This window comes from Gordionus sp. m RMFG-2023, chromosome 5, assembly GCF_954871325.1.
Source record: "Gordionus sp. m RMFG-2023 chromosome 5, tfGorSpeb1-WG-v2, whole genome shotgun sequence".
NCBI classification, from domain to species: domain Eukaryota; kingdom Metazoa; phylum Nematomorpha; class Gordioida; order Chordodea; family Parachordodidae; genus Gordionus; species Gordionus sp. m RMFG-2023.
In genome coordinates, this window is record NC_088779.1 from 18452614 (window position 1) to 18466016 (window position 13403).

The following is a 13403-nucleotide window of genomic DNA, read 5'->3' on the forward strand; positions in this document are numbered from 1 at the left end:
AGATAATTTTATGTTTTTATCAATATATTTTCGTATGTTTTCAAAAGAATCATTCAAATTGATGTATTTGGATTATTATAATATTCATATTAAATAAGTCATTTTCTTTTATTATTATAAAATACATTTTATTTATGTCCATTTAACCAAAAACAATTTTCCTCTTTATTTAACAATAATAAAACAAATATGTGAAATAAAAATACAAATTGATATCAAAAAAATGTAATGTTAATTATATAAAAAAATCGTTAATATAAAATAAAAATTATTTAACCGAAAGGTATAACAAACAAAATGAGATTATTTAAAACAAATTATTAACAAATGGAGTAATAAGGCACTATTTGTATTTGATTAATATGCCTAATCTACACTCGAATGTCGAAGAAAATCTTAAAAGCATTAAAGCGCGTTTATTTTTTGCTTCTTATATTTTCAAGAAAAGGCTAGCGTGATAGTTTTCTGCTGAAAAATAGATTTTTATATTTATTTAAAAATTATGTCAATAATTCTATTTTTTTAAAAATTTCTCAGAACTAACTTTATTTTAACAGTTCAAGAAGAATTTGAAAATCAGCTAGATAATGCTATCTTTATTTATAATAATTGACAAATAGTTTCTAAATTTTAAATTAGTCACAATGTTATTATATAATTTATATCAATATTAGTAATAAGTCCAGTTTCTTTTCAAATATACGAACAAAAATCTGTTATAAATAAAATCTTACCTAGTGGGGATCAGTTTATTATATACCGCCTTTTTTTAAGGAATTATCTACAGTTTTATTTGAATGGCAGAAGAAAATAGTATTTTAGATGAAAAAGTTTATTTGTGTTAATATATTATAAATATACATGTATATTATAGCATTCAAGCGATCTCAATCATATCGGGGATAATGGTAATATAAATATAATTTTCAAAATAAGCAAACTTACTTTAAGATTTAAATGATGGTCCAACAATTGATAAAACGGAACTTCCTACAAAATACATTATTAATAATTTAAAGCATACATATACCGAGGCTGATACAAAAAAGTTAAATCTAGAGGAAGTACCTGAAATTAATCATAATTCACCAAAGAGATTATCTCCAATTAAAGAAACAGAATTACTTAAACATGTTGAAGAAATTCATAAACTGGATAAGATAGAACAGATAGATGGAGTTTATACAAATGAAAAAAAGGGAGAGAGTACATTAAAAAAAATTGTAGATATAATATTTTAAAAAAAGGTAAAAAATTATCTAAAATACATGCTAATGATGAAACATCTAAAATGTCCACACCAAAATCAGAAAAAGAGAAAAGTATTTTATTTTTAAAAATTATTATTTTCATTAGTTATTATTTTAGCTATTTTTAAAATTCTAAAATAAAACAATAAATATTCTAAGTAATCAGATTTGTTTTTTAATGCATTTATTTCTAATGATTTATATTAGCTCCTAGGTAATATACACATAATCACAAGTATATTCAGAATTCTCTTAAACTGGACTTGTTAATTAGATGTTAATCACTTGAGATTTTTTCAAATTCTTTTTCAAATTCTTTTTGAATTTTTTAAAATTTTTTAAAATTTATTCTTTCAATGGTGATATTTTTGAAGATATCATAATTGGTTTAAATAAAAATTTTAAAATAAAAATATAATATTATTTTTTAAATTGTGTTGATTAAAAATTATGATGATAATTATTTTATGGTAAGTTGTATAATAAGATAAATTAAAAGCTTATCTTTCTTTTATTTTTACTAAATTTTATATGTCCTTATTTTTCTGGAGTCCAATAACCCCAAGCTTAGTTCATAGATTTTTCATTGAACCTGAACTCTTTTTCAGAACAAGGATTCACAGCCCTGCACTTAAGAGAGGGCTTTAGGGTGGCATTCCCTAGTCTATAAATTTTACCTTTGAACATTGTTGGATTATATTTATTAGATTTGGATGGTGAGAATTAAGCATCAACCATATTAAACAAAGTTTAACAATTCGTGATGACTATTAGTGTTGTTGATGCACAAGGCTTTATTGCTCAAGTTTTATATAAAAAGAAATATTTAGACAATGTTGTAATATGTCGTATATCGACCATCAATAGTTACAAAAAAGAGGAGTTTCAGTTCCTAGATTTGTCCCGGTTCTCAGGGTTGTGGTTCCAAACTTTGATTAATTGAATATTTTTAAAAGTTTAGATTTATTTCATTTTTATTTAGAACCATTATTTGATCAGCCCATAGAAACCACAGGTAAAAGAGAACGGAAAAATATTGAAAGATTGGCTATGCCTGATAGTAGTCAAAAGCAAACCCTTACCATACCCCAAGGAAGAGGATATAAATTAGGCTCATGCCAAATAAGTATTATCTCTTTCAATCATGTGTATTTTTTTAATTTACATTGTTTTATAAATCATTGGTATATTTTTTTGCATATAATAATTTTTGAAATATATTAATGAAATTTATAAATAATATTCTACCAATATTAATTTTAAAAGTTGAAACAAAACTTCAAAAAACGAAATCAGAGGATTTAAAAATATTGCATAGATTATTGTTTGGAAAACCTGGACAGGTTAACATTTTATTTAAATGTACTACTATTTATTGTAGGGCTGTACCGATTCACATATTTTTCACTCTACAATATTTTCCCATATTGGTTTAAAATCAATCCGATACCGATCCAATATTTATATTGATTTTTCACCACCCCCCTTCTAACCAAATGTAATTAAGAAATCAATATTTTTTATGCAAAAAATTGAATTATGCAATTAATTTCATTTTTTTATTTCTAAATAATTTAAAAAAAAAGGTTTACAGATATTGGTAGTATTAAATGAATTTTTCATTATTCCTCCCTGTGAAATTAGAATTCTGCAGATAACGCATTTTGCAAAATTATCTTTGTCTTTTATAAAATATTTCCATAATTCAGATAACATGTTTAAAAAAATTCTTTTATTAAAGTATAAATAATAATATTGGCATTATTTAAAAAGATTTAAAATAAATAATTGGGTGTTACTTTCAAAAAATTTTAAAATACTATAAATCTATTTTAAAAAATAAATAAAATTTAAGAAGTGTTGTGCATTTGCATTGTTTAAAAAATAATTATTTAGAAAATATTATTAATGTAAAATAAATATACATAAAATAACAAAAAAAGATCAGATCGGGGTTTTTACAGGTATCGGCCCGATCCGATATTTAATATCGACACAGCCCTAATTTATTGCATAATTTTTTTTAAAATTAATTTATTTTATTACATTATAATTTATTTTTAGTTGGCCCTACTAAAAAAACACATTAGAGAATTTAATGGCTTCGATTTTGAAGAAAAGGGACCTGAATATAATAAAAAGATGGAGATCATGAATAAGTTTTAGAAAAACTTTTGATATTTTATTTTTATATTAAATTTTAAATTCATGTGCTAAAATAAACATGATTAAAAAAAAATTAATTACATATAATCTATTTTCTACATTTCTAGATTAACTTTGACTAATCTCAAAGATATCTGTGGAATTTTAAACCTTCTCAAGAAATCTAGCACAAAAGAAGAAATAATGTCAAGAATTATGGAGTTTCTGATGCAGCCTCATATCTCTGAAAATATTCCTGATGAAAAAAAAAAGAAAGGTGAATGCTCTTAAATTATAAAATTTGCTATCATGATAAGTATCTAATAAAACTAATGATAATGCTAATTTTAAATGATTTCTCAGATTAAGATCATAGTTATCAATATTGTAAGAATTTAAAAATATTTGAAACCAAATATTTAAACATTAATATATTAGCCTCCACATCTTCCAGAAAATCTTCGAGTAAGACAAAACCCAGAAAATCATCTGCCAAACAGCAAAAAGGGGGGGATCATTCATCTATTTCACATGATGACGAGGAGATTGACCATGATTTTAATGATAAAAATGATGAGAAAAAAATTGAAGAAGAAAATGAGATATCATTGGAAGGAACTGAAAAAATATCTACACCTAAACACAAGACTCCTAGTAGAATTGCTAAGAAAAAGTTGGTTTATGTGGAGGATTTAAAGAGTCAAGAAAGTGGAGATCAAGATGATGCCTCTGATATAGAAACAACTGGTTAAATTTATTATTTTTAACTAAGGAAATATATTTTATGATATGAGTAAATTTATTTGTTTTTATAGCTTTTTCCCCATTATACATTTTAATTAACGACTTAAAAATATAATTTTTGGCTTAGCAAATAATAAAACTCTTTAATGATTTTTATTTATTTTTGATTCATTTAATCTTTAAGCCTCTAAAAAAAGAAAGAAAACAAATTCCAAAATGACTGCAAGATCTTTGCCAAAAAAATTAGGTGGCGCTACTCCACCCAAGAAAGTAAAGCACAGTAAAAATAAATCAACTATACAATTCCCAAGCAAAAAGAAATCAGCCCATCTTGATGAAGAAAAAACTATTGGGCTTATATACACAGATACTGACGAAGAGGATGAAAGTGTTGATAAAGTACGGAAAGAATCTCCACATGTTCATAAAAAAGTATTTTTAATTCATATATATTTTTTAATTGAACATAATTACCAAATATAGCTAATAATCTAGATTATGTTCTATCATTGTAAACAAACTTAAATTACAATATCATTTTAAACTTAAGACCTGTAATTCTAAATATTAATGATAATTTTATTTACTTTAATGATGCTAATATTTTTGCTCTTGAGATGATTTGTTTACAATATAATTTTATTAGACAAAATAATTGATTTATAAAGTATATTATAAACATTTATTAGTCAAACAAAAAGGATGCCCACAAGGGGAAAAAAGCAGAGTCAGAGCATAGTACTCTATCTCCATCTAAGAAACGTCCCACTGAACATGGTAACCTCTCTTTTTTATAATCTATAATATTATTTAATAATCTTTTAAAAATTACTAGAATGTCTAATTTATAATATTTGATATGTTTATTATACCAAATATAAGATGAAGATGACCAACCATTAGTCAAAAAAGCGCTCATTAACAACAGTTATCCTTCGGTAAAAATTACGAAATAATATTCTTTAATATTTATTAAATTTTTTTTTTAAAATAACATAATATTATAAAAAAAATTTAAACTAGGAGGAAGAAATCAAAAACACTGTTCAGGATATCTTAGAAGGAGCAAACTTGATGGAGATTACTATGAAAACCGTTTGCAAAAAAGTTATTCTTAATCAGTTTTAAAAAAACATTAAGTTTAGAATCGGAACTTGGAACCCTCGGAAGCGTCAAATTTTAGAACCTGAATCACTTTTTTAAAAATTTCATAACCTCAACCAAAATCCTTTTTTGGTCCAAGTTCCAACATCTGACTTGTTAATGTTTTCCAATACAATTCCTCTGTATAGATTATCTATTCAAAATTTAAATTGGGATTAACTTTTTGAATAAATATTTTTTACATGTACTATAGGTTTATGATAGATATTCGGGATACGATTTGACACCCAAAAAAGATTTTATCAAAGACACCGTTAAAGCGGTTAGTGCATATTATTTTATTTAATGAAATATATCAGACCTGCAGGCCTTAAGCCTGGCCTAAGTAATAGCCGGGTATATTTTAAAACGAAAATATTTGAAATCGTCATTATTAGCTATAAAAAAAATAAATAAAATATATTAAAAAAATTCGGGCTGGGCCTAAAGATATAAAACCAGGGCCAAGGCAAAAAATTTTTTTAAAAAAAACCGAGCTGGACTCAGCAATAGTATCTTTGCAGGTTTCTGAAATATATTAATTATATTTGATGGTTAAAATTAAAAGTCTACTGATAAAGATTATTAGAAGCGGTTTGATCCGATATTAAAAAGAATGCCATTATGGGAAAAATGTCTATTATTCATGGGCCAAAAAATATTGATTATACATTTCCATTTATTTGCCTGAAGAATATCAATATTATGAAATGAATTTAAAAAATATTAGACGTTTAAAAAAAATCAGGTGATCTCATATTCATTTCTGACATAATTTGTATTAAATAAATAGAAACATCATTAACTTTTATCAAAGTTAATGTTTAAATTTAATGCATAACATTAAAATAAAGATAAAATATTCTGAGTTTGAAATGTATATCCTAATCTTATAAAAACTCGGGTCTAACTTTAGATTTAAGAAAATTATTATCAAGCTTTAGGCATAAAATATAATTTTTTTCTCTAATATCTATAAGTAATAAAAATATATTATTAAAATAGATATAGTAAAGTAAATCGGGCTATTCCAATTTAATTAGAAAAAAATATTAAATAAGAAAGTCAATAAATTATATAATATTTTTATATTTATAATTATTTTTTGTTCAAAATAAAAATGAAATAGGTTATTTCATAAAGCCTGATATAAAATTATCTCAATTGTAAAGCTTTAGATGGATATATATCGTGATATTACTAGAAAATTTGGGAACTGCTAAAATAAATTCAATTACTTATGTTATATTTTAGTATTACATATTTTAGTTCATAGTTTTTTAAAATATGAGTTTAAACATTGATTAATACTCATTAATATTAGTTTGAGTTTTAAATTAATTAATATTATATGAAAAAACGTGTCCACATTTTCCTAGAGATTTATGTCATTTATTTTGTATAACTGTATAGAATTTAAATATATATTTTTTAAAATGTCAATTACTGTATCATTCTTATAATATGTTTTTATTATTCATTTATTTTAAACAAGTCTATAATTTATAGAAAATAAAATTACTGTTTATATTTATAAATATATACATTTTTTTTGATTCAAAATATGGTTAGAATTAAATAAATTAGGGTTGCCTTTATTATATATATCTCCTAATATACAAAATTTGAATTGATGAAATTTATAAGAAAAGTTAAAAATTTATTAATTTTAAAATGGTTCATATAGATTTTAAAATTTTATAGTGCAAAAAAGTTTTTATTTATAATTTGGTGTGGATCTGCTTTTTTAAATATTTGTCTTAGTCCTGTATTTTAAAATTTCTTAATTCCGAGATACATTGATATCACCTATAGCCAATACCAGAAAGTAGTGTTGTTAAATGGCTCGATTTAAACCGATTTTTAAAAACAGTTAAGTCAATATTTTATCTATAAATATTATATAAGCCTGAAGATTTTACTCATAGGTATGGCAAAAATTTGGACACCTATTAACGAAATCTCGGAGCTTAAGCAATATTTTTCAATGAGTTAAATGATCCTTTATAAGATTTTCCTACACATAAATACTTAATAAATTTAATTATCTAAAAACTATATTGAATTACTAATTACATGTAAATGCTTAGATGGCTCTTGCTCATAATTTTTATTTTCCAAAAAAATATGGAAAGTATTTTATTCAAAATATTATTTGTCATTTTCTCTTAACTTGAATAAGATATTTTGGTGCTGATGTTTAAATTATTAAGGTTCATAGAGAATTGAAACTGGGATATGCAAAACATTTTCGAGCTGAGCAACTGCAAAATATTTTTTTGGGCGGAGCCTGAGATGCAACAAATTTAGGTGAAAATCGTACATTTTTGATAAAATATACATATACCTAGCTATTCATCTCAAGTCTTTAAAAGAATGATAAGCTTAGGATGGAAAATCCTGAGGTTTGTAAATAGGAATTTCAAAATTTCTATCTGCAGTAATACCCTATATTTATTTAAGAGAAACTAAGCAAAAAATTATGCTCATTTAATCCAATCCGATATTAAAAAATGTCCCTAATAAAAAATTATAATAAACATATTAAAGTAGATTTAAATTTTTTTAAAACTTTATTTGATCATAATTCATTTGACCCATTTTTTTTTAAAATGCACAAATTAGAATCGCTTATTGATTCAAAGATCAATGAGATATTGATCTTGAAGGATAATTCATATTCAGCAATAAATTTAAAAATCTTGAAATTTAACTTATAGAATATTACAAAAACTTTTATCTTAATTCCTTTTTTTAGATAAGTTGCAAGGGAAAGAGGATTGTTATCAGTGGCGTAGCTAGGAATTTTCCTTAGAGGCGGGTTTATCTTACAAATCATAACCATATCTTCGATAATATATAATAAATATATTTTTTAAATGCATCAATAATGTTATTATAATTTAGTAGATTATTCTCAATGAATAATGAATTTATAATAATACTATCCAGAATAATTTCAATAGCAATATAATATCCTTCCACAAACATCAAAACCAGAAAAATATAATTCATATAAAATCACTTTTAAGTATTTTGAACGTATAATCTCAAAAAAAATTTGCTCTGGGAGGGGTCCAAACCCGAAAACCATCCCCATAGCTACGCCACTGATTGTTATTATGGGGTAAACTTATCCCAATTTTGTTTCATACTCTAGAATTTTAAATTAAGCACATTGAATTGCAAAATTAATGGCCTCAAATCTAATTTTTTTTATTTCAAACTTTTGTCTTTGGGCCAATTCAAAAATTATCGATTCATATATTTTAAGAAATTAATTCATTATAGTTCGCACAAATTGAACGTTTCAAAATGCAAATAAAAAAAGTAAACGTGAATGAAACCGTTAATTATTATTTGTAATATGAAACGTCTAAATTTAAAAAAAAATGCTGTCTAATTTAAATGAATGCATTATTTACGTTTTTAAACGCTGCGTTCAAACGTTCAATTTGTGGGCACATTTATACAATCTTAGTTATATCCTTAAGTTGCTACGCCATTTAATATAAAATATTAAATGTAAGTTTATGTCAGTTTAGCATTGTTTAAGAAATAATGCAAACTGGTTTAAAAATTACAAAAAAATGACCGTATAGTGAAATAAATATTAACGACTTTTATTAAAATTAAAACTTCTCCTTTGATCTGAGCCAAATTACAATAAATATATCATGATTTTTCAAGGGTTTAAAAAATGTATAAATAAAATCATCTTATGTTAGCCTAAGCTGATGTTGCAAATGATTTTATATATAAAATGTTTGAAATTTAATTCTCATCATACCTAACAATAAATTTATTAATATGAAGTTTAAATTATGAAAAAATATATATTATTATTTACATAGGTCAATATAGTAATGAATAGATATATTATATACATGTGGTAAATTTTTTACAGCTAATCATAATTTATATTTTTAATCATTTAAAATAAGACATATAAAAAAGGGGTAAACGATTTCATATAACGAGAATAAAACATTTGATTGTCTTTTAAGTCATAAATTATTAATCATCTCACACAATAACCATTTTTGATATTACTGTCATGTTGCTGAAGTTTACCTTTATATTCGGGGTAAAAGGAATTGAATATGGGTTTATCTAGATGATTAAATTTAGGTGGTGGCTTATCTAGCAAATTATCGTTAAAATTATCACAGAAAATAAAGGTGGGAGAGACCGGGGGTGGAGGTAATTTAATGACTCGTTCCAACAATGGTTCATCTAATAAATATTGTAAGTCTTGCGAGCCATGTATATTCGGAATAATGGAGGATATATCGAGTGACGGAAAATTGTTTAGCAATTGAATTTGTTTGTCAAATACTGCCTTTCTTGATTCTACATATGCCGAGGAAAGTTTTTCTCGCCGAATAAGCATGTAAGACAGGTTGCGAACCTAAAGAGCATAATTATAATATGAATTATTTATTATGTATGATCTATCTTTTTCTTTTTTAATAATAATTTTGTTTTAAAATTCTAATGTATCGTCATACTGCATTGCAAAAAACCTTTGTATATGTATTTAAAAAAACATATTTTTATAGTTTTTATTAAGAAGCGTGTTTTTGTTATGTGACAGAGAGGTTAATAGGCATTTTGATTCAATGAAATTTTTTTTTCATTATCTTCTATATTAAAACTGCCCAGGTAATACCCCACCAAAGTATGCATATAAGATAAGCAGGTGTTTATATAGTAAATATAATAATATAAAACTTAAAATTTGGTCATCCTTAAATACTGGTGGGTTTAAAGAGAAATCAAAATTGGGAAGCAAATGAATCTGTCATCTGAATTATCAATTTCAATTGATATAATAAATTAATTAGACCATTTTTATTTCTTAATAATTGCACACAATGTTGTCATATTATTACCACTAATCAACTTGTTTTTTATGGCAAATTAACTATTACTTTAAAGATAGATAATTTTTTAAAAATCTTTATCATAATTATTTTAAATTTTCGGTAATAGATGACCCCTAAAAAGTTTGAAGTAAGAGAATCCCGTTTTAGCATTCTCGAAAATGAACAAATACAATTTTATCTTTCTTAGAAATAGCTTGCTACTTTTTTGAAAAATAGATTGGCAGAAGCGCACTACTTTTTTCTGAGTAGTAATCAAGTCTACATAAGCGGGGATGGGAGAAACAGATTGCATCCAATTTTTCTTGAAGGGGGTAGGGAGTAGGATAATTTTTTTGGGGGATCATCTATTAGATTTTTAAATAAAATAGAGGGGAAAATATATTGCTGTAAAAATTAATATTTTTATTATAGACCTATTATAATACAATGATGTAAAACTTTCTACTATCCTTTTATTCAATTTAAAAGGGATTAGAGATTCTCAGCAAACTATAAGTAACTTTTCTATTCTCAATATTTTGGAGCTTAAATAATTTTAGTTATTTTTTTTAAAATTTATGAAGGGAGTACGAGTACCATTATAATAATTAAAACGGGAATTTTAAGGGGGGGGGGGTGTGATGGCATAGGTTTTTGATAAGAGTTGGTACCCAATGAAAATCCTGTCATGTCTGGTAGTGATATAGCGCAACTATTCAATCAAATATTTTTGAAATACTATTTTAATTTCAAAAAAAAATATGCTTATACTTTCTGTACCTCTCCATATTTATTTTATCCAAGGTTCATGAACCGGTTATTTCAATTCAATTCCAAATAAAATATTTATAAACATTAAAATGTCTCTTGAAAACTTATGCATTTATAAATTTATATATTAAACTTGTTTTGTGTTTAAAAATATAAAAGTAATTGTTAAATCTATGAGAATTAAATTTTAATAATTTCCTGATTAAAAATATGACAGATAAATTTTCTAAAATTCTTTATGATTCCTGGTGTTACGAAAAATGCACTACACTCCTCACGCGGAAATGATTGAAGTGGTAATGCAACGAAATAGACATGGTTTGGGCATGTAGAACATATGACAAAAGATGACTGTAGTGCCGCGAGTCGCGACCCCGACCCAAAGTTCGGGTCGTTTTTTTCGACCTCGACCCGAGTTCAAGCCGAAGAAAACGACCTCGACCCAAAATATGGGTCGTTTTTTCGACTCAGACTTAAAGTTTATTTTTTAAGGCAAATATGTAAAAATATATTTTGTAAACATGTTAAATTTAAATTTCAGTGAAGACCATAGGAAAGTGACAATTGTCATAATCGTCATTTTTGAACTTTTTTTAGACAAATGGATAAAAATATATTTTGTAAACATGTTAAATTTAAATTTCAGTGAAGACCATAGGAAAGTGACAATTGTCATAATCGTCATTTTTGAACTTTTTTCAATTTTTTCAAGGCAAATGGGTAAAAATATATTTTGTAAACATGTTAAATTTCAGTGAAGATGTACCATAGGAAAGTGACAATTGTCATAATCGTCATTATTAAACTTTTTTTAGACAAATGGGTAAAAATATATTTTGTAAACATGTTAAATTTAAATTTCAGTGAAGATGTACCATAGGAAAGTGACAATTGTCATAATTGTCATTTTTGAACTTTTTTAAGGCAAATGGGTAAAAGTATGTTTTGTAGTATGTTTTGTAAACATGTTAAATTAAAATTTCATTGAAGATGTACCTTGAAAGTGACAATTGTCATAATCGTCATTTTCTAATTTTTTTAGACAAATGGGTAAAAATATATTTTGTAAACATGTTAAATTTAAATTTCAGTGAAGATGTACCATAGGAAAGTGACAATTGTCATAATCGTCATTTTTGAACTTTTTTTAAGGCAAATGGGTAAAAATATATTTTGTAAACATGTTAAATTAAAATTTCATTGAGGATGTACAATAGGAAAGTGACAATTGTCATAATCGTCATTTTTGAACTTTTTTTTAGGCAAATGGGTAAAATATATTTTGCAAACATGTTAAATTAACATTTCAGTGAAGATATACCATAGGAAAGTGACAAGTGTCATAATCGTCATTTTTGAACTTTTTTCAATTAAATTGAAGCAGATAGATAAAAATATAGACTGTAAACATGTTAAATCATTTTTTCAGTGATGAAAAACCTTGAAAAAATTAAAATAGCCATGTTGATAATTTATTTGGAATATTTTGAAGAAAATGGTTAAAATATAAATCATAAACTAGTTAATTAAAATTTCAATAAAAGCCATAGAAAAGTGATAAAAGTCATAATTATTTTTAAACTCTATTTAATCAAATAGTAAAAATCTTATATGTAAAACAATCCTCAATGAAATTTTAATTTAATATGTTTACAAAATATATTTTTACCCATTTGCCTTAAAAAATTGGAAAAAGTTCAAAAATGACGATTATGACAATTGTCACTTTCAAGGTACATCTTCAATGAAATTTTAATTTAACATGTTTACAAAATATATTTTTACCCATTTGCCTTAAAAATTCAAAAATGACGATTATGACAATTGTCACTTTCCTATGGTACATCTTCACTGAAATTTAACATGTTTACAAAATATGTTTTTACCCATTTGTCTAAAAAAAATTCAAAAAAGTTTAAAAATGACGATTATGACAATTGTCACTTTCCTAAGGTACATCTTCAATGAAATTTTAATTTAACATATTTACAAAATATATTTTTACCCATTTGTCTAAAAAAAATTCATTAAAAGAATTCAAAAAAATTGTCACTTTCCTATGGTACATCTTCACTGAAATTTAAATTTAACATGTTTACAAAATATATTTTTACCCATTTGTCTAAATAAATTCAAAAAAGTTCAAAAATGACGATTATGACAATTGTCACTCTCCTAAGGTACATCTTAAATGGAATTTTAATTTAACATATTTTTACCCATTTGCTTAAAAATTCAAAAATGACGATTATGACAATTGTCACTTTCCTATGGTACATCTTCACTGAAATTTAACATGTTTACAAAATATATTTTTACCCATTTGTCTAAAAAAAATTCAAAAAAGTTTAAAAATGACGATTATGACAATTGTCACTCTCCTAAGGTACATATTCAATGGAATTTTTACCCATTTGCCTTAAAAGAATTCAAAAAAGTTCAAAAATGACGATTATGACAATTGTCACTTTCCTATGGTACA

At 24.6% G+C, this 13403-nt stretch overlaps 2 protein-coding genes across 3 annotated transcripts in view; one reads left to right on the top strand and one right to left on the bottom strand.

Moving 5' to 3' along the window:
* Positions 1–761: 761 nt before the first annotated feature.
* On the top strand, positions 762–6880 carry LOC135929465 (protein DEK-like). The gene is made up of 15 exons (XM_065466067.1): positions 762–830; positions 875–908; positions 952–1206; positions 1248–1322; positions 2233–2376; positions 2517–2593; positions 3315–3409; positions 3524–3672; positions 3834–4142; positions 4324–4571; positions 4829–4916; positions 5022–5077; positions 5163–5246; positions 5497–5565; positions 6412–6880. Exons 1-15 carry the CDS (start codon positions 798–800, stop codon positions 6421–6423), a joined length of 1728 nt encoding a protein of 575 aa, XP_065322139.1. The 5' UTR covers positions 762–797; the 3' UTR covers positions 6424–6880.
* A 2319-nt stretch (positions 6881–9199) lies between these two features.
* Positions 9200–13403, bottom strand: part of LOC135929430 (protein Jade-3-like) — a 33802-nt gene continuing 29598 nt past the window's right edge. For both annotated transcript variants that reach the window (XM_065466008.1, XM_065466007.1), the window contains one exon: positions 9200–9693. In XM_065466008.1, the coding sequence (XP_065322080.1) occupies positions 9304–9693 (390 nt within the window). In that variant the 3' untranslated portion in view covers positions 9200–9303. The remainder of the gene's footprint in view (positions 9694–13403) is intronic.

Coding starts and splice junctions, on each gene's coding strand:
- LOC135929465 (XM_065466067.1), top strand. CDS start 798: ATGGCAGAAGAAAATAGTATTTTAGATGAAAAA. Junction 3,673..3,833: donor TGATGAAAAAAAAAAGAAAG/GTGAATGCTCTT, acceptor TTAATATATTAG/CCTCCACATCTTCCAGAAAA. Junction 4,917..5,021: donor GAAACGTCCCACTGAACATG/GTAACCTCTCTT, acceptor ACCAAATATAAG/ATGAAGATGACCAACCATTA.